Below are 22,785 nucleotides of genomic sequence, written 5' to 3'. Positions count from 1 at the left end.
ACCTTCCAACAGTGAGTTGCTGTGAACAAATGCGTGATTGGGGTGGGGGGAACCAGTAAGATCTATATGCCCCATTAAGATAACATCTCCTTAATCTTTTTGATGTTTTGGTACTGCTGGCGAAATTAAAATTCCTCCAATGGTGTTACAAATAATTTATCAACTTTTCGTCCAATCAGCAATCATCACTTCTGGAATCTGAACTTCATTACAAGTGGAACTCTTCAGACTTTTCTTCAAGGTATGGACAAAATAAAAATCAAATGCTTAGATAAATATTTCCTGTTTTATTAAACAAAGATATTTTTATAGCTCGCATAGCACAGAAGTACATAATTTACCCGTTCTCAAACATATGAGATATAAATAAAAGGCATATGTAGTAACAATTATACACATGAAACCATCAGATTTTGACCTCAAAACACTTATCTGCCTCAGATATTATGTAAATACTAAAAAGAATCACAGTGATGTACAACAAATAAATCAAGATATCTACAATGATATCACTGTGTGTACTGTAAACTGAATTAAGTACTGAATAGCTTCCTGTACTGTCAGAGTAAATTTCATTTGTAAAAAAAAAGTGTCTTATTGTGCATAGGTGTTGAACAACCCAGAATTATAGATGGAAGACACAAATAACTACAGTTCATGACAACACAAACAAAAAATTTATAAAGTTATATATTTGTATAGCATACAATACACAGATGGCACAGAACCCTTGATGACAATAATGCAATCGAACACGAATTTTTTTTTTTTTTTGTATTTGCTCGATGGAAGACACTCAATCTCTGCCGTTAATTATAACATGTCATGGAAAAATTAACTTAAAAAAAAACTGGCAGAGACTGTGAGTTATGTAATGTATTAAACCATGAAAAACAATGACTCGTGCAGTGTCTGTGCGAAAACCGAGATTTATAATTGACGTCCCTGCTGAGCGTCACAATCTTTGACAATTGTTTCCTGGAGCTTAATTAAAAAGGACAGTTAAAAATGAAACAGAATTACAATGTCAGTATCTTTGAGAAAAATGAAATTAACTAATGAAACCTTTAAAATGATAAAATGAAATTTAGGAATTAACCCTTATTGCAGTATTAAAAAAAACAAAAAACACCACATATTTTAGAAGAAGACTGCAACCAAACACTGAACACATTTCAAATTCTTTATGATTAGATAGTAATAGGGGGAAAAAACCATACATAAAATGTGCATAATGAACTGCTCTTCTCCTAGTTACAATGAGAACATTACATAGTAGCTATAATTTTTTGTAAATCATAAGTACGCAACATACTGTACACTCACAAAGACAACAAGAACATACACATTTAAGGTAACTTTTAAAGAATACACTGTCATGTAATAATTTATTAGTTTTACACACATATGCAATCAAAACTATTCTTCAGTATATGAATTAAATCATGATGGCTAACTCTTCACTTTCCAAAGATTTACTTTTTCAGATATGCCCAGTGTTACACGTTGGGAATAGTTCGCACCATCCTCTTATTGATGGACACAAAATTAAATTTAAAAAAAAATTACACATTAATAAACTATATAACAGAAAGTTTATTCAGAAGTATTATGAGTAAATGACAGTATCTAACATATTTCCATATACAAGCAGCATAACATAGTAATCAAAGAGGGGACTCACAGCTACTTACTACTTTTAATAACAATGAAAACATTATTAAAGCACATTTTTCTGGCATAAAAATAGTTTCTCTGGTATTTTGACAGAGTGTAGATCTACAAACTATACTACTGAACAGTAAACCGTGTGTGTGTACCATTTTTATTTAAGTGAAATGGATGCTTAGTAGCATATGGGACTGGTTTCTTGGTCACTAAAACTGACTGCTGAAAAATTACAGTATCATGAATCAATTAATCGGCAGATTTAAATACGAAAGACATTACTACAAGATAAAACCCATGAACTAAAAGAATAAAATATATCGTTATTGTGAGATTTTTTAATGTTATTTCAAGAGGACATGCTGAAACACAACAGAATATGCACAACTGTCTTGGAATCAATCGCAGTGTGATGTGTTTTCCTTAGTCACCACAGCGCTTGTTTGCTGTAATGTCACCACATGTTTCTGACAACAGCCATGGGAGGCCAAGTGCAATAGTATTGTGGTCACAGACGTGCTTATAAACTAAAATTACATAGACATTCGTTTATCCTACCATGTATTTGCAACAGAGTGATTTACAGATATAAGACAGACAGCAGAGGCAGTGTGAATGTTAAACATATTGCAATAGTTCTCCCTTTCAAAGCATCACTATCTATACACAATTACACAACAGTCACACAATGTGGTGATCAAATTAGCTCCCAAATGACTAGTGAGGATTTTCCATAAGAATCAGAAAAATAAATAGTCAGTGCAACTTTCTATCGCAAGTTTTATGTTCTTCAATGCTAAGAGTTTTGTAAAATGAGCAATAACAAATTCCATTAATTCTATATACAGTTGCATTGTACAACAATTTATTACATGAGGTGATACAAAATGAAGTAGTAAATGAACAATCTATAAAATATTGCAATATTTATGACAGAAGCGATTGGCACACATGGTGTGTGAAATGCTAATCAGCACTGAAAGTTCTTTTCCAGCAGGGTTGCACCAGACAAATAATGTAAATGTAAGAAACTTCACTACCAGTTTGCTTTTTCATGCTAAGATGTAATAAATTATGCGGAAACACATTTCATCAGTGTTGTTTATAAACAATACTGAATATAAATCAGTCCTCCATTGTGTTTCAGATTTGAATTTATAGATCCTCCTGTACTGACAATGCTATAATAGTGAGAACTGAATAATGGCACAGTGCCACAAAATCTAATATCTGTTTAAGCAATGAAATTTATGTTTTTATTGTGTCACAAATCCTCTCATATTTCTTAATGACACAGGAGATTACTAAACAAACAACTTTGATCATACTAAAACATTTCTTTATATTTATTTTTGAAAACAAGTCTTTCAGTTTAACATCTTATACAAGAAGTCTATAAATAGCATATAAAATAACTGCAAAATTCTTAAAATTAGCTAGTTTATAGTGGCTATCAACACACAATATTCTACAAATCTGATACAGCCTTATTTTTTCCTCTCTAAGAAGGCAAATTTTTAAAAATAAGTGTCTTGTCAGCTGTTCTTAAAATATAAAATTATCTCTGCACTCTGTAGTATGTACATATTTTAGCAACGCGATCAGATATGTAACGAAGAAATAAGACATTCACTGTGCCCCTTGTATGGCAATAGACAACAATGTTTTATGCCAAAAAAATCTTACGAGAATGCATGGCATAATTGCAGATCAGCAAATTCTGTCACATGCCACATTCTTCTTGCTTGTTCTTAAACTGCATTCCTAGACTAGAATGTCCTAAACAATACTTGAACAGTACACTTAACATGGGCAAAGTACAATAAACTGCGATGCAAGATATCCTTGTAAGCATTACCTTCATCTTCCATATGCCCTGTAAGAGGAATTGCAATAAAAGATTATAGAAAGCTTTAATAATTTTCAGATAAACCAATGACAATCAGAATAATTTTTTTTCTATTTATTGCATTACAATTAGTATTTTAGTTACTCTCTTACTGCCTGATATTCAAAACATTTTATTCCGCTTTAGTCAGATTAAAATAATCCACAGCAATGTGATGATAAAAACATGTTCTAAACTAAACGGTGTCTGCATGAAAAAGATGTGTGTGTAGTAGTGTCGTCATCATCACACAATGGAATGTTTCCTTCAAGAGTTACAAATATTACACAAGCATCAGGCCAGCAAATAATTTTTCATTTGCCTGAATAAATCTGTAACACAGCCATCGGCACTAACATTGCTATGGCACTATCCTATCTCAAACTGCTCCATCAATCATACAGAGAAAACCATCCCAGCCACTCAAAATCCCATACCCTTCCTCTGGTCCGGATTCACTGATGAAATCTTCACAATCCAGGACCAAGACACTATTCCCATCCCTCTGCAACTTCAACACATTTTCTCAAATCTGCTTCAACTCAGAGCAGCATGCCATCTTTCTTATCAACAGTCCCAGCATTTTGACAGCTGTCATCCCTTCCACACTAAAACATCTCTCCCAAATGGTCTGTCCACAAGCACATATCTATAATCCTCTGAGCACCTAAGGAATTAAATGCAAAGGAGCACCCCTCTCAGCACACAATATCACAGGACTGGAACTGCTTAACCATGTACTTCACATGGGCTTAGACTTCTTATTGTGGTGCCAGGAAATGAGGAACATGCTACACACAATGCGTAGTTTCATGTATGGTATTTGATTCCTTGGCGATTTTTTTGTTTTATGGGCTTTAGGCCACATTCTGCCTAATGTTTTATCTTCCAATGTTGGAGACATCATCAGAAGCTGTAAAGACTCAAGCAGCAATACAAACTCTAACAGGCTAAGCAAGCTGAACTTTTTATACATATCCATGCAACATAGCACTCTTGTGTTCCTTAAGTCAGGTGTCAATACTTATTTTCATAGTTCCTTGGTACACTTGACCATATGTGCAAGAGATTTTTTATACTCTTGCTGTGGCAAGTGGCAAGGATATGTACCTGGCGGTGTTCAAATACACGCACTTTTCTTGTTGGTTTAAACACTCTGTTGATACTGTGTCCTCTTACTTCTCTGCTGATGCTACCTGTGATTGTTTTTTTGAATGGGAGGAAAACTTTCTCTTTAACTGAACAACGGAAAGTCCAGGCTGGTTAACAACAATTGTAAAGGACAGATAGCTACCCACCACATTGAGTTGATGCAGAGTCGCAGACAGGCACAATGCCTGTCAAACAAATCCGTGGTATACCTATGGGAAACCGCATGGCACCACCCCATTACAACCTATTCATGTGCCTTATGGAGGAATCTTTCCAAACCAACCACAATCACAATCACAAATCCCTCCCGCAGTTCAGATACATTGATGAAAAATTCATAATCTTGAACAACCTATCCTCATTCCTCCAGAATATCAACACCATCTCCCCTATTCACTTCACCTGGTCCTCCTCAACACAACAAGCCACCGTCCTCGATGTGCTAATCACTCCTCTTTTCTGCTTGGGAAAGTGATTTCTTTATACCCTAAAGTACCGTTAGGTTTTCTGATCACCTGTACATCCAAAACTGAAATCCAATCTTGCTTCTCTTTTTTCAGAGTGAACTCTGATGGGCTGCTTCCACAAAATTTCCCATACAAAAATTCACTACAACTGCACTGAGTGGGTTCCCCAGTGCCACATTATCAGTTTGCTCATAGAGTTTATTGTCTCACAGAAAGTAAGTTGATGTGAGGCAACATTTAAAGAGATCTGCAAACATTTAAAGAGATCTGCAATTCTCTTTGCAAAAATACTTTCCAACTGTGACATCACCTCATCAGGAGGAACCATAGTAAACAGTTATACAACATCAAAACTAACTATATCACTGACTCAGTCTGAAGCATTTTAATTTTTTTTTTTTTTTTTGTTAAAAGACCACTGTCTTTAATGTAAGTGCCAGTTTTTCCTCTAAGCAGCTGTAGGACAGTGGCCAGTGTTTGGCAATCCCATAAGTTGGACAATCAACAATAGTGCTGACAGTTGTGCAGGGTGGATGGGGACCAGGGAGGATTCAGGGCGTTGTACTGATCCCCCTTACCAACAAATCTGGGTGCTGTCTTTCACTGAAACTGAAGCTGAGCCAGTGGAAATCACTTCACCTGTTTTGTCCCGTGTCTGGAAGAGGCAAACACAGAAATATAGGCAGCAAGGGACAGGAAAGGACAACAGGTGCACTCCATGTGTGTACCTGGGGGCCCCATTCAGCAGCTGCTGAGGGAATATGGTGCAACCAACTGCAGATTGTGACGAACATTGGAACAAATGATGCCTGTCGTCTAGGTCCGAGGTCATTCTTGGGTGATTCCAGCAACTGGCAGAGAAGGCTGAGAAGATCAGCCTTGCGCACAGAGTTTCACTGAAGCTTATAATTTGCAACACTGTACCCAGAACTGATCACGGCCATTTGACTCTGAGACGAGTGGAAGGACTGAACCAGAGACTTCGAAAGTACTGTGACAAGCTAGGCTGCAACTTCCTGAATTTGTGCCATAGGGTTGAGATCTGTAGGGTCCACTCAAACGAGTCAGGTGGGCAGAAGACACCAGAGGCTGCTACTCAGGTAGCTGACTGTGTGTGGGATGCACACAAGGGTTTTTAAGATTAGGTGACTCTCCATCCAATCCAAATAACAATAGCTGTAACAAACACAGACGTATCTGCATAAGATCAAAAGAAAGGCCTCCCACAGATGAGAGTAGTAAAATCCTAATGGTAAACTGCCAAAGCATTCACAACAAAGTACCAGAGTTTGAAGCACTCATGAAAAGCAGTGAAACTCACATAATACTAATCACAACAAGCTGGCTGAAACATGAATTTGATAGCAGTGAGATTCTTGGGGATAATTTAAGTGTAAAGGCTAGGCAAATGGGAAGCGAAGGTGGTATATTTGTTGCAGTAGGCAAGAAACTCAAATCTACTCAGGTAGGAACTGAAGCTGCATGTGAGAATGTTGGGGTAAGACTCCGTAACACGGGCGGCAAAAAATGATAATTGGATACTTCTATTGCCCACCAGGTCATCTCTTAATGTAATGGAAAACTTTAGAGGAAAACTCAGTTCACCTGCAGCTAAGTTCCCCGATCATACTGTAATCATTGGCAGAGACTTTAATCATCCAACAATTAATTGGGAAAATTACAGTTGTGTTGGTGGTGGGCGTGATTTGACATACTGAGAAACTTTACTAAATGCATTCTCTGAAAACTACCTAGAACAGAGAATTAGGAACCCCATTCATGTTGGAAATATATTGGATCTAATGCCAACAGACAGACTTGATCTATCTGAGGATGTCCACATTGAAACTGGTACCAGTGACCATGATGCAGTTGTAGCAACAATGATTACCAGGTACAAAGGACAACTAAAACAAGCAGAGAAATATATATGTTCAGTAAATTAGATAGAAAATCAGTACTGTCATATCTCAATGAGAATCTTGAAACTTCCAGCAGAGGGCACGAGAATGCAGAGGAACTCTGGCTCAAGTTTAAAAGAATAGTTGATCATGCACTGGATAGATATATACCCAGTAGAACAGTTTACAGTGGGAGGGAACCACAACAGTATACAGTCATTGTGAAGAAACTTCTAAATAAACAGATTACTACACAACACGTGTAAAACAAAGTGTAGGGTTATAGATAGAGAGATGCTGAATGAAATGTTTGGCTGTCAAGAGAGCAATGTGTGGTGCCTTCACTGACTACTGTAGCAGAATACTGTCAAAGTGACCTTCCACAGAACCCAAAGAAATTTTCATTATATGTAAAGGTTGCTGGCAGTACCAAAGTTAGTGTCCAGTCCCTAGTGAATAAGACAGGAACCAAAATTAAGAACAGCAAAGGAAATGCTGAAATGCTTAATTCCATTTTCAAATCTTCCTTTACAAAGGACACCTAGGAGAACTGCCCTAATTTACTCCTTGCACCACTGAAAAGATGACTGAAATAAGTATTAGTGTCAGTTGTGTTGAGAAACATCTGAAATCGTTAAAATTGTACAAAGCTCCAGGACCCAGTGGGATCCCTGTCACATTCAATACTGAATTTGCGGCTGAGTTGGCCCCTCTTATAACTATAATCTATCGTAGATCCCTCAAACAAAAAACCATGCCCAGTTCTTGGGAAGAGGCACAGGTCACACCCATCTACAAGAAGGGTAGCAGAAGTAATTCACAGAACTATCATCTAATATCTTTGACACTGATACGTTGTAGAATCTTAGAACATATTCTGAGCTCAAACATAACAAGGTACCTCTAACAAAATGACCACCTCGATACCAACCACCATGGCTTTCGAAAATGTCGATCATGTGAAACTCAATTCACACTTTTGTCACATGACATACTGAAAGCTATGGATCATTTCAAAAAGCATTTGACTCAGTACCACACCTACGTTTATTTTCAGAAGTACAATTAGATGAGGTATCAAGTGAAATTTGTGACTGGATTGAGGATTTTTTGGTAGGGGAGGATGCAGCATGTTATCTTGGATGGAGAATCATCATCAGATGTAGAAGTAACTTCGGTTGTGCCCCAGGGAAGCATGTTGGGACTCTTGCTCTTCATGTTGTATATCAGTGACTCTGCAGATAACACTATTCTACATCTACATCCATATTCCGCAAGCCACCTGACGGTGTGTGGCGGAGGGTACCTTGAGTACAATCAGGCTTTTTGCAGATGATGAAGTTATCTATAATGAAGTACTATCTGAAAGAAGCTGCATAAATATTCAGTCTGATCTTGATAAGATTTCAAAGTGGTGCAGATATTGGCATCTTGCATTAAATGTTCAGAAATGTAAAATTTTGTACTTCACAAAACGAAAAAAAATGTAGTATCCTATGACAACAAAATCAATGAGTCACTGTTGGAACCAGCGAACTCATACAAATATCTGGGTGCAACACTTTGTAGGGATATGAAATGGAATGATCACATAGGTTCAGCTGTGGTTAAATCAGTTGGTAGACTTCAGTTTACTGGGAAAGTGCAATCAGTCTACAAAGGAGATTGCTTACAAACCACTCATGCGAGAGGTTTTTAGAATATTGCTCAAGTGTATGAGACCTGTACTAGATAGCCCTAACACGGAATATTGAACATATATGGAGAAAGGCAGTACAACTGGTCACAGGTTTGTTTAATCTATGGGAGAGTGTCAGAGAGATGCTGAAGCAACTGAACTGATAAGACTCTTGAAGATAGACATAAACTATCCCAACAAAGTCTATTAACAGAGTTTCAAGAACCAGCTAAAACAATGGTAAATTCAGGATGAAATGTATGAATATTATGAAAAGGAAAGTTGCCACTCACCATATAGTGGAGATGCTGAGTCACAAATAGGCACAACAAAAAAACTATCACAAATAAAGCTTTTGGCCCATAAGGCCTTCATCAAAAATAGATCTCTCTCTCTCTCTCTCTCTCTCTCTCTCTCTCTCTCTCTCTCTCTCTCTCTCACACACACACACACACACACACACACACACACACGACTGCAATCTCAGGCAACTGTAGCCACACTGCGAGCAGCAGCACCACCAGTGCATGATGGGAGTGAGTGGTGACTGGGTGGGGGTAAGGAAGAGGCTGGGGTGGGGAGGGGGGCGGACAGTAGAGTAAGGGTACTGGACAGTGACATGCTGTTGGGGAGCGTGCAAGGGATGAGGTGGAGAGAGGGTGGGCAGCTAGTTGCAATCTATGTTTATCACAGAGTTATGAGCCATGAGGTAAGGGGTTTGGAGCAAGGGTTGAGTAAGGATGGACGAGTATATTGTGCAGGTTCTGTGGACAGTGGAATACAACTGTGGGAGGGGTGGGAAGGATAGAGGGCAGGACATTTTTCATTTCAGGGCACGATGAGACGTACTCGAAATCCTGGCGGAGAATTAAGTTGCTCCAATCCTGGGTGGTACCAAGTTCGAAGGGAATGCTTCTCTGTGGCCAAACGATGGGTCTTTGGGACATGGTGGGGGACTGGAAAGATAATGCATGGGAGATTTTTTTTTGTACAAGGTTGGGAGGATAATTACAGTTTGTGAAAGCTTCAGTGAGACCCTCAGTATATTTCGAGAGTTACTGCTCATCACTGCGGATGCAATTACCACGGGTGGCTGGGCTGTATGGAAGGAACTTCTTAGTATGGAACAAGTGGCAGCTGTCGAAGCAAAGGTATTGCTGATGGTTAGCAGGCTGCCCTGTGCACTCCACAACAGCACTGAACTGTCTGCCATCCCTGCCCTCCTATCCCTCCCCCTCCCCGCCCCAGCCTCCTCCTTACCCCCACCCAGTTGCAACTCCCATCATGCACTGGTGCTGCTTACAGTGTGGCTACATTTGCCTGAAACTGCAGTCATGTGTGTGTGTGTGTGTGTGTGTGTGTGTGTGTGAGAGTTGCATTTGCGTGCGCGCGCGCGTGTGTGTGTGTGTGTGTGTGTGTGTGTGTGTGTGTGTGTGTGGGGGGGGGGGGGGGGGGGGTGTCTTATTTTTGACAAAGGCCTTACGGGCTGAAAGATTTATTTGTCACAGTCTTTTTGTTGTGCCCATCTGCGGCTCGGCATCTCCGCTCCATAGTGAGTGGCAACTTTCCTTTTCATAATATTATTATTATAGGAATATACTACAACCTCCCATGTATCGTTCACATAAGGACTGTAAGGATAAGATTACAATAATTACTGCACACATAGAGGCATTAAAACGATAATCATTCTTCCTGTGCTACATAAGTGAATGGAACTGGAAGGAACCTACAATGGAACGTACCCTCTGCCATGCACCTTACAGTGATTTGCAGAGTACAGATGTAGATGTAGAATGGAATGCCAAGTTTATGATTTTTTAGCAATACATGATCTTGGTGGCAATGTTCCCGATTTGATGAGATCCTTCTTTATCAACGGGAGAAATAGAAGAGGCTTTTGTTAGGTTGTTCATTATCGTGAGGACAGAAGTAGTTGGGACAGCCCTTAAGCTTAAGGTGAAACCAACAAGAAAGGTGCCCAAATAATTAAACACTGCGAAGGACCTACAGCTGATGCTTGCCACAGCAGGAATGTATAAAATCTCCTGTATATGTGGTCCAGTGTAAACAAGAACTAGAAAATAGAAGCATTAACACCTGACTTGGGGAAAGCAAGAGCAATTCTTATCTGAGGAACATTGATAAATTTGTAGTAGTATGTCATGCACTGGGAGCAGGGAACCACTAAATTCATTTCTCCAATACTATAATTTTATCAAGATCCAGTCAGTAATGTTCTAGAATGTACAAAGAGGGCATATAAATTCAAAAGCACAAAAATAAGTTGATCACAAAAGATAAAGGACTTAAATTAGACAAGCTATGGTCATTAATGCTAAATCAAGCAATGAGTGCCAATTCTTCAGCATTACAAACTCCATAACACTTGGCATGACTCTGCAATCTTAGGCAGCAGTCTGATTGTGTCACGAACCAACAGTCGCATGGTACACAAAGTCCGGCTCGGTCAGCTTGTTTAAATTTGCGCTTCTAACTGAGTCTCCAATGACGTGTCCACCAATGTAAAATGAAATGTTTTCGACCAAAGCTTAATAGCAGTAAAAAAGAAAAAGGAAAATTAAATGATCATGTGGCATTAATGGTCAGGAGACACAATCAGCGGTTGTTCTGCTGCCTAGTGCAAGCATTTTTATTTGACACCACTTCAGCAATTTGCACATCAATGATGGTATCATGAAGGAATCGCACATACAATCTTTCCCTTCCCGTCCCGTCCCTCCTAAAGTGATATTCCACTGCTGACTCAATCTATGAAATATCTTATGCATCCAACCAGTACATTCTAATCCAGTCCTGCTACATCTACATCTAGGTGTAGACATATCCTATCAGAGGCAGGGCCACCTGTGAAAACTACTCTTAACATACATTAAGGAGTTCCCATTACCACATTTGTTGTTCTGTGCAATTAGAAGTTTAAAATAACAAAGGGGACTGAATGGCTAGCCAGCACGTAGAATCAGTAGATAAAAATTCCAGTACTTGCGAGAGATTAAAAGTGGGAAAATACTATTCCTAGGTTTTGGAACTGTTGGTTTCTTCATCAGGGGGGAAAGAGGGATACATCTGGTAAGGTTGAGATGGAGCAGTGGTACCCAATTGTAACAATGAGGGGGCAGTGTCAGACTGAGGAGCAGCTGACAGATCGTTATCTGGTAAGCACTGTGCTACCTTTAATTTTCTACAGCTTCACTCGAGGGGTCCATACCACAGAGGCAATTGGGATCCTTCCATCCAGCACTAGTTTCTTAAATTTTAATAGTGGGTACTTGCTCTCAGACATATTCTCACGTCCTCTCATCATCCTGGACTTAACCTCCACAATTTAATTATTTATATATTTTTCAAATCTTAGTATTTTTTCCTCAAATTTGTATCTTATTTATAGCTTGTTTTTTCTTTTCTTCATTTACCCCTTTTTCCTTCATTTTTTGTCATCCCCCCCCCCTCTCTCTCTCTCTGATTTTTCCTCATCCCCTTTCCTGCTTTACTCTTAGTACAGCATTGCAACATCAATCCTACTTCTCATTTCTCTTTCTCTCAATCTCTTTTTTCTTCTCATTCCTACCTCTTATCTCTCGTCTACAGCTGGTTCAGTGCTTATCAGTGTACTAACTTTGATCTTTTACTCTCTTTTGCATACCACCTTTCATTTTCATCTTCCTTTGTCATCAAAATAAATGGTTCCCTCTCAACATAGGGTCTGTGAATGGTATCCCTGTTTACCAACCTTTCGTCACCTACCCATTTCCTCACAGGCAAAGATATCCCTGTTTACTAACCTTTCCTCACCTACCCCTGTTTCCTCACTGGCAAAGAAGTTCCAAAAAGATAGAAATAGTTTTTCCCAACTTTTGATATACCTATTGGCAATACTGAAATTTTGTCCCCCGGAGGTACGTACTTGCCATTATTCTGTTTCCTTATAATTTTGCAGTTTTAGTAAATTATCCTTTTAGAATAATCTTAATAACACGTTAACATTATGAATTAAAACAGACTTCTACTCACCACACAGTGGAGTCGTTGAGTGGCAGACAGGCCCATTTGAAGGAATACTGTTGGACATTATTAAGCTATTGGAAAAAGTTCTCCATCAGAGATAGAAACACACAAACATACTCATATATGCACAACTCACTCATACATGACCACTGTCATTTGCAGACACTGAAGCTTGACAGTATGAATGTGTGTTTTTCTAGACCTGATATAGGACTTTGTCTGACAGTTTAGTATCTAACAAAATCCTTTAAGTGTGTCACCCGTCACTCAATGCCTCCTCTATGTGGAGATTAGCAATCTATTCCAATTCATATTATCTTCCATCTTGGACTCTCCATTGCTTAGTAATATATCACTAGGATATAAATGGTGACTGATTTTTTGAATGCATGAGAATATAAAAAAAGACAAAAATAGAATATTAGGAAACACAAAAGTATACTAGCATAAGCAATAAGGAATGAAAAAACTTACTGTCTCATGTTAGCTTGGCTTTGTATTAAGGCCAAATCTGAGGAATTTTCAGCCGCAGTTTGTATGTTTTACAGTAATTATAAAATTAAAAAGACAGGAATTATTAAGCAGAACTGGTAAACAAAAAAACTGCCCTCTTTGCATTGGAATGTTATTGCTTCCAGTTATGATCCATTACTGATTGGCGAGTCATAAATTTGTAGTCATGTAATTGTTACTTGCTTTGTGTCATCCCTTGAATACTGAGAATTATTTAAACTGAAATCACTGGAAGAGTATAAGGTCTTACAGACTATTTCAAAACAAGATACGTACGGTTTCAGAAAATGGAATTATTTGTTTGAGTTGCAATGACTAACAAGTCAATTCTATTTTTGTATTTTTCCACTTTTTTTTTATTTTGAGAAAGTACTTTACCTGTTTCAATCCTTGCAGACTCCGTTTACTGCCTCAGCTTTTCATATTGGCACCATTTACTTGTGGCTGTTCCATGCCTGCTGACAGGCTATTCACATGGTTTGCTACATGGCTGTTTGTTGTATTTCCTAACGCCTGGCTCTTATTTCTCAATTCAAATACTTGCTGTATGGCTTCTCGGAAGCAAAGAAAGTTGTAGTCAATTACCCCTGAAAAATAATATTTAACAATAATTCATCACTCAAAAAGCAACTTGACATAGGTTTATTCAATAGTCCAAATACACATTAACTCCACCTACATTGAGAGATTAAAATGTAGAGTGGACACCATAAAACATATGATACAGAGAGAGAGGGGGGGAGGTGTACTTATTATAAGTTTATTATGATTCGAATACAGCAACTATCTTGCCACTTGCAATTCCTTAAACAAATCACATATTCTTTTTCAACAACATTATCTGTGTAGTTTTATTTATTTATTTAACTTTATTCTGAAATCTGTTGATCCCAACAGCATTAAAGTTGCTAGAAAATGGAATGAGTCAGTGTTCTTATAATATTTACAGTCATGAATTATTATGAAAATAAAAATTTACAATACTGTATACAGTAGGGTACAGCAAACTTAAGATTCATGACAGTAATCATATCAACTAATGTCGAATTTTAATGCAAGAAAATAAATTATATAACAAGACATTTAGAGTTAACATTTACACATTCATTCATATAAGCAATGACTTAATACTTTAAACTCAATATGACATCTTTTATGATAAATAATAATTTACATTTATGCTCACACTAAATGGGACATCCTAGTCATACAACAAAAGTACATGTATGTGCACTCGTTTATGCTAAAAATCACTAATTGAGTAGAATTAATTTTGCTACAGATATTCTATGAATCTGCTCTTTTATTTAGTTGTTTCAAGAGTAAGACTTCTGAAGTCTCTAAGTAGAGCACTGAAAACTCTCATGCCTGAGTAACTTACTCCTTTCTGCAAAAATGTGAAGTTCATCCGGTTACTATGAAGTCCTGTTTTCACTTTGTACTGTAGCCATGATAGGCACTATTGGTTTTTAAAAATTGAATGGTTTTGTTAATGAAACACACAAGGGAGATGATATACTGAGAGAAATTTTAAGAAGCTGTATTTTCAAGAACTAATTTCTGCAACGGTGTTTTAGATACAAACAGTATTCATTATTCATATAACTCTCTTCCAAGTGGTGAAACTCTTTTCATCAATGGCCACTTACACCAAAAGATTATGCAATAAGACAATCGCACCTGAAAATATCCAAGTAAGTCTGATGGTATCCTTATGGATAGATGATGCAATTACATACAGAAAATAAAGTCTTGTAACCCTGCAATAATCCAGCCCTCTGGTGGAGCCAGCTTCATTGGCATTGTCTCCTTTGGTGGTGAGTCCGCTGCGGGAAATCTCACACCCTCTCTGGTTGCGTGCCAATATGTCATGGCACAAACCTGGCTATTTTTGGCCTTACTTTGCCTTTTCAAGAGAGAGAGATTTAGCATCACCACCAGCAGATATAGAGATAGATGCAGATGATCTGGCGTGGGTATAGCAGCAGAGTAGCTCAGAACATTGCCACGGGACGCATATGTAAGGTGTTTATCAGCCAGTGGCAATAAGCTTGGTCCAGCAGTTCTTACGTGGGACATCAACTACCTCAGGCCCGACCTCTGCGCTCTGTTTTTCGTGTACTTAGTTTATCCTATCACTCATGCTGGTGATGTTATGTTTGCTCTGTGCTAGTCTCTACACAGTGTTCAGACTCCCTGCTCCCCTCGAAGATTGACTTGCAAGCAGAGTTTTGCCTCTCTGGGCTATCAGTTGAGTCGCCATTGGCTAATATACGAGGGTCGGTCAAAAAGTAATGCCTCCCATTTTTTTTCTACTTAAAGAAATTAAGTTAAGTGAAAAATTTGAATTTGGCGCCATTCCTCAAACCTTCTTCTGCAATCCACTGCAGTAGTAACTTTCTGTGTCAACAGGTGGCAGCACAGCAGAACTTTGTAAGATGGCCGACATCAATGTTCGTTTGAGACAGCGTTGTGTGATTGAATTCTTGAATGCAGAAGGTGAAACGCCCATACGCATTCATGAAAGACTGAAGAAGGTGTATGGTGTTGTGACAGTGGATGTCAGCACTGTTAGACGATGGGTTCGTCGTTGTAAGGAAGCTGAAGGGCAAACACCGTTGACTGACGAAAAGCGGAGCGGCAGGCCGGTGAGTGCAGTGACTCCACACAACATTCAGCAAGTTGATGACATCATTCGTGGTGACCGTCGGGTGACTGCAGATGAAGTGTGTCGCATTATTTCTCTTAGTAAAGGCAGTGTGATCACGATTATTAAACAATTGGGGTACTCAAAAGTTTGTGCACGGTGGGTTCCAAGAATGTTAACCGATCAGAATAAAGAGGCAAGGAAAACAATAGCCTCCCAACACTTGCAGCGCTTCCGTTTGGAGGGAGATGAGTTTCTGAAAAAAATTGTGACCGGGGACGAAACATGGGTGCATTTTTTTGAACCCGAATCAAAGAGGCAGTCAATGGAGTGGCGTCACACAAGCTCGCCGAGGAAGAAAAAATTCAAAACTGTGCGATCGGCAGGGAAAGTTATGGCAACAGTTTTCTGGGATACAGAGGGTGTGATTCTGGTCGATTTTTTGGAGCAGGGATGCACAATAAATTCTGTTCAATACGTCACAACCCTCAACAAACTTAAAGCACGTCTTCAGCGAGTTCGCCCAACAAAATCAATGGCAGATGTTCTTCTTTTGCATGACAATGCAAGACCACACACCAGTCGTCACACCTCTGACGAGATTGTCAAAATTGGATGGGAAGTTTTGCCTCATCCCCCATACAGCCCTGACCTGGCACCATCAGACTTCCATCTGTTCGGGCCACTAAAAGAAGCTCATCGTGGGATTCATTTTGAAGATGAGGAGGCCGTCAAAACATCCGTGCGTCAATGGCTTAGGAAGCAGAGCTGTGATTTTTACCGTGCTGGGATACATGCCCTTGTTCAAAGATGGACCAAAACTGTAGAGATGGGCGGAGATTACATTGAAAAATGACAAAATGATCCTCAATGTTGTGGTTTTCAACCTATGTAATTGCATTTAAATTTCCTGACAATTAAACGTAGAAAAAAAAATAGGAGGCATTACTTTTTGACTGACCCTCGTAGTAATACTTTTTGCTGAACATGATGGCTTATGATGTCATTGTGCCTGAGCAGATACAAAAGTACCTTAATGTAGAATAAATGTTTTGCTTCATTAACAATTCTTTACACTACACATCCTGTTTCTTATTCCATGCTCCCCACCCCGTCCCACAACAGTAAAACCAGTCAAAATGCGCAAATCATCATCATCTGATCTCCACTAATTTCAAAGGTATAGATTGATGCATGTACAAGCATGCTTTGATGGTGTGGAGAAGAAGGATTTTTGTGCATGCCTGCATTTGCATACGTCTCAAGCTTTCAGTTATTTGTGCATGTGCATTAACGCACACTAAATCCAACACCTGAACTGTGACTTCATTACCTGTCAAATGTAACACCACAAGATCTCCAACTGTAACAGGCAATGGACCGAGAATGGAGGAAGACGTGCATCAAGTCTGGTTTTAGAAAATTTTAATCAATAAAATCCTCTCACATCTTCCTTGGATTAATGTTAAATTCAGAAAATGTCTAAGGGATCTCAAAAGCAACTGTACATTCTTTTCCATACAATGTCTACAGATGTGCAGCTGCCAAGAAAAATATGGAGCCACATCAATCACATCAGAACAAGCATGCAAGAGGCAAAATATCTGTTTGTAAATGGGATAATCTACACAGACTATAATGTAGCTGCAGTTCAAAGCAAGAAACATTAGAATATATTACTAGTGAATACCTTGTAAGCATACTTCAAGGGAACTGGAAAAACTTCATACAGACTCGGACAATGTCTACTGTACGGTTATGTTCCCTAGACACAGAGCTCTGATGGAACTGTGATATTAATAACTTCTCTAAATTTTCATTAATTGTAATACTATACTAGTTAGTTAATATTTTCCTGTATTTTACTTTTGTGTTATTTTGCTGCAGTTTTAACATAAAGAGATAAAGAAGATTGTCTTGGTATTAATTGAGGCTAGTCCCTTTTCTCTTTGTACCTCTTACATTGCTTTACATGATTCAGGGCACTCTTGATGATTCAAGTGCAAATTATCAGAGTCAGACATGGGTTATCCAGTTTGCGGATTTTTCGTCCATTAAAAAACTGCAGTTTTTTTCCGTACCAAATAGCAATAAACAAGCCGCCATATAACAGTAGTGCCATTTCCACTGTTTAAACAACTGCCCAGTGCCAATAAAATACTGTTTCCATTCTTGTCAGCCAGCCTGTTCATGTAAATAAAAAACTGATATTGATCAGTGTGTAAGTGTCAATGAAGCAAGTTATAAGACATGTGGAAAAGAGATGATGGAAAAAAAGAAAGGTGATTACATTAAAAAAAAAGAATTAAATGAAAGATTTGAGAAAGGGGAAACTGCAAAACTAAGTGCTGATTATGGTATTCGAATGCAGTGTTTGGGACATTAAAAAGAATAAGCAGAAAATGCAAGATTTTGTCTAGTTTTAGACCATCTGCACGAAAAAACGTGAAGAGATCTATATAAGATGACTTAGATTCTATTCTTGTGCAATGGTTTAGTCAAAAATGAGCAGAAGAATTAATTCTGTCAGGCGTGAAGTGTGCTGAAAAAACTAAATTTTTTCATGAAGTGCTAGGTTTTCAGGGAGAATTTAATGCCTCAATCTGAATGGCTAACCAAATTCAAGCATCACAGGATTCGCAAACTTGCTGCATAAGGTGCATGGCTCAGTTCAAATGTTGTGGCAGCCGATTCCTTCCGCGAAAAGTTCAGGAAATCTGTGGAGGATGAGAATTTTCTGCCAGATCAATTTTCAATGCAGACAAAAGTGGCCTGTATAGGAAATGTCTACCAATCAGATCTCTTGCTTTTAAGAATGAAATTTGTGCTCCTGGATATAATTGCCTAAGGAATGCATTACGATTTTGTGCACCAGTAATGTTTTTGGGAACCACAAAGTGAAACTGCTAGTGATTGGAAAATCAAAAAACCCTGAGGTTCAAGAAATCACAGCTAATGGCCTTCCTGTGCATTATTACAATCAAAAATACAGCCTAGCCACCTGTGGTCATCACGTCTGTAGTGACAAGCAGTCCCTCTCAAAATATACCGAGGGTCTCACTAAAGCCTTCACAAACCATAATTATTCTCCAAATAATGTGCAAAAACAAATCTCCCATGCCTTATCTTTCCAGTCTCTCATCAGCCCACAAAGTCCCACCTTCCGGTCACAGAGGAGCATTTCCCTCATAACTCAGTACCACCCAGGACTGGAGCGACTGAATTACATTCTCCGCCAGGGTTTTGACTACCTCTCATCGTGCCCTGAAATGAGAAATGTCCTGCCCACTAACCTTCCCACCTGCCACAGTGGTATTTCATCATCCATTGAACCTACATAACACACTCGTCCATCCCTACACAACCCCTGCTCCCAACCACTTACCTCATGGCTCTTATCCACGTAATAGACCTAGATGTAAGACTTGTCCCTTACATATTCCCACCAACACCACCTACTCCAGTCCAGTCACACACATCACCTCTCCCATCCAAGGCAGGGCTACCTCTGAAACCAGTCGTGATCTACAAGCTAAGCTGCAACAACTGGTCTGTCCGCATGAACGGCCACCCATAAACTGTGGCCATGAAACAAGAGGACCATCCTGTTGCTGAGCAGGCTGCCAAACATGACGTCCTTCATTTCAATGACTGCTTCACAGCCTGTGCCATATGGATCCTTGCCACTAACACCAGCTTTTCTGAATTGCGGAGATGGGAACTTTTCGTGCAATAAATCTTACGTTCCTGTAACCCTCCTGGCCTCAACCTTCGTTAGTCATTGTCCTCTCCCATCCAGTCCCTTCTCTGTTCCCACTCCAGCACTACACAGTCCTCATTCCTCCATCACATCCAGTCTTTTTACTTCTCCTCTTTTCTGCTATCCCTCCCACCCCCTACCCCACTCTCCCCTGCCTTCCGTCTAATCTCCCGATTGCACACAGCTGCCCCACCATCTTTCCACCTTTTCCCTGCATTCTCCTCAACAGCACATCACTGTCCGGCGTGTGTGTGTGTGTGTGTGTGTGTGTGTGTGTGTGTGTGTGTGTGTGTGTGTGTGTGTGTGTGTGTGTGTGTGCGCATGCGTGCTATATTTGTGACAGTCTTTTTGTTGTGCCTACCTGCGACCCAGAAGTTCCGCTATATGGTGACTAGCAACTTTCGTTTTTACCGTAATGTTAGCTGATGAGAATGATCTGGTGGCATTCTGAAAAAAGTTGACTATTCTAGATGCCTGGCAGGAAGTCAAGCCACATACACTAGTTTGGTCATGATGACAATTTTTCCAGATGTAGAAGAATGCAATTTTCAACATTTCAGTGATCAAGAAATAACCACTGCATAAATACTGTATCTGGCAATGAGTTTAAATAGCTCTGAAGATGTTGATGAAGAATATTTGAATGAGCAGCCGAAAACTGATGCAGGTGAACCTGGCTTCCAGTACATGAGTGATACCAAAATTGTGGCTGCTGCTTCACAATATAAAGAAGAAGACAGTGAATGTGATGATGATGACGATGATTTTGGTTTGTGGAGTGCTCAATGGCATGGTGGTCAGTGCCTGTAAAAATTCCCAATCTTTTCATGTTCCCATCTTGCCACATTCTTGAATGATGATGAAATGATTAGGACAACACAAACACCCAGTCCCCGGGTGGAGAAAATCCCTGAACCGGCTGAGAATCAAACCCGGGACCCCGTGATCCAGAGGCAGCAATGTTTAACCACCAAATCACAAGCTGCGGATGACAGCGAATGTGAAAATGGGGATGAAGACAGTGACCTTGTCAGTCACTGTACTGCGTCGTAATGTGTTGATATTCTCCTAGATTATATGGGCCAGAGGGGGTTTCAGTATGATGACATTACTGCTGCAAGGAAATTTCAAAAGGCTGTGCAAAAAAAATCAGCACCTCTCAGAAGCAGACCAGCATGGCAAACTACTCTAAAAAATAAACAGGACTACTGTACCTCCCCACAGAACTTCAAATTTATTAGAAAAAAACCACACACACACACACACACACACACACACACACACACACACACACACACACACACATTTGAAAATATCTCAATTATTTGACTTTTTCAATTATTCATGCATCATCTCCCCACGTTACACCAATAATCAGGAGTATACTGCATTTAATTTCATTTTACATGTGTGCACACCTATTTTTTCTCTCTTTTCTTTATAATATATCTTCTCATTTTCTCCCATTTTTTATTACTTTCACTTTCCACCATCCTCATCTAACATTCTTTCACTTTTTGCTTTTCTTTTGGTTGCATTTACAAATTTTATTCCTTCACTATCTATGTCTGATCCCAGCTCTTCTCTGTTTATTTCCAGGTGACAACAGTGCATTATTACCAACACTCTAGAATTTGAATATGGGCTGTTGGCTGACTGTTACTTTCTTTCATTCTCAGCATCTTTGTTGGTCCAGTTGTTGGAATAACTTCATTTCCTCTTTCCCCACCTTTAATCTGTTGAACAAGTTAAAATTACAAGACACAGGAATTTAACTGCATTTGTGTGTGCCTATTGTCATTTTTGTTATTTATGGTGCATTTTAATTTATTGCCATTGGTTCACATTCTTATCTGGTATTCCTCTTTCATGCTTCATCGCTGTTCACAGTTCAAACATAAAAAGCAGCAGTGCTAATGGAGCTTTTGTTATATGTTGTTTTCAATGAGGAAGATGCAAATATGTAGGGGGGCTGCCTTCCAAGGAAACTAATTTTACGTTATGCCAATCAAATTGTTGGCATTACACATAGATAATATTAGCAAATCAAACACATTCAAACTTACCTTGTCTATCAAAGTTGTCTTCTCTTAGTATACACACTAGAGCTAGGAACTTATTCACTTCTCTTAAGTACAAAATAGTACCATTATTAAGTTTAATTAAGCTTGAGCTCTGAGAATCAAATGCTGCTGCATCTGTGTCATCTCTGAGGCTGCAAACAAAGTGACAGTGGTATAAAGGTACCATACTAAGTATACACAAAAATGCGATTTACTGTAATTGCTAATAAGTTAAAATATTATTTAGTCTCTTTTGTTAACTTCTTATGTGACAATTACACTAATAGACAACTTTTTCCCTATAAGCATTACTATCTTTCATTACTAAGATGTTTCTCTGTTCATGATGAACTAATTATTTTCTGAATGAAAAACAATGCAGACAGATTCATGATAAATGTTCACTCTGCCAACGCTCCAAAGAATGCCCCATTGGTGATGAGGTCATCAGAGATGGCAGACAATACTGTATTAATGTTAAGGAAGTAATACAACTATGTTCTTTTCAAAGGAATCATCTTGGTGTCTGGCCTAACTGAAACCATAGAAAACCTGTCTGGACGGTTAGACAGGACTCTGAATCGGACAGGAATCAGAACCAACATGCTCTTCAAAGGCAGTTCTAGTTCCTTAACCGCTCTTCCATCTTGTTTGGAGCCTATCTTCTTCATCTTCATATTAATCCCGTGTAGTACGGAGTACACCGTATTCAAGATCTGGCAAATTTATTTTATTTAACTTTGCAGCCAGATGCCCTTCCTGTTGCTAAAGGTATTACCTAAAGGACAGAAGTCATGTGAACCTCCTGTTTGTGAACTGTGTAAACTTTTTTCAGTGTGTCATCGTATTTTAACTGTTCGTGTATCATGTTTTCTGAGGTGGAAACTGGGGATGGAAACAGCCCAGCATTTGGCTCAACAAGCATGGGAAACTACCCAAAAACCACAGTCAGGTTGGACGGTGCACCAGCCATAGTCATTAATTTTCCACATGGATTCAATTCATCTTCATGCCTCACA

General features: G+C 38.9%; 1 protein-coding gene across 1 annotated transcript in view; it reads right to left on the bottom strand.

Moving 5' to 3' along the window:
• Positions 1 to 267: 267 nt before the first annotated feature.
• LOC126475707 (ras-related GTP-binding protein C) overlaps positions 268 to 22,785 on the bottom strand; it is a 114,873-nt gene continuing 92,355 nt past the window's right edge. Inside the window, exons 7-9 of the mRNA XM_050103487.1 lie at positions 21,770 to 21,918; positions 13,675 to 13,883; positions 268 to 3,544 (exon numbers count right to left, since the gene is read on the bottom strand). Coding sequence (XP_049959444.1) covers positions 13,708 to 13,883; positions 21,770 to 21,918 — 325 coding nt within the window. The 3' untranslated portion in view covers positions 268 to 3,544; positions 13,675 to 13,707. The remainder of the gene's footprint in view (positions 3,545 to 13,674; positions 13,884 to 21,769; positions 21,919 to 22,785) is intronic.

The sequence above is a fragment of the Schistocerca serialis genome, chromosome 1, assembly GCF_023864345.2.
Source record: "Schistocerca serialis cubense isolate TAMUIC-IGC-003099 chromosome 1, iqSchSeri2.2, whole genome shotgun sequence".
NCBI classification, from domain to species: Eukaryota; Metazoa; Arthropoda; class Insecta; order Orthoptera; family Acrididae; genus Schistocerca; species Schistocerca serialis.
This window is presented reverse-complemented; position numbering and strand designations above follow the sequence as displayed.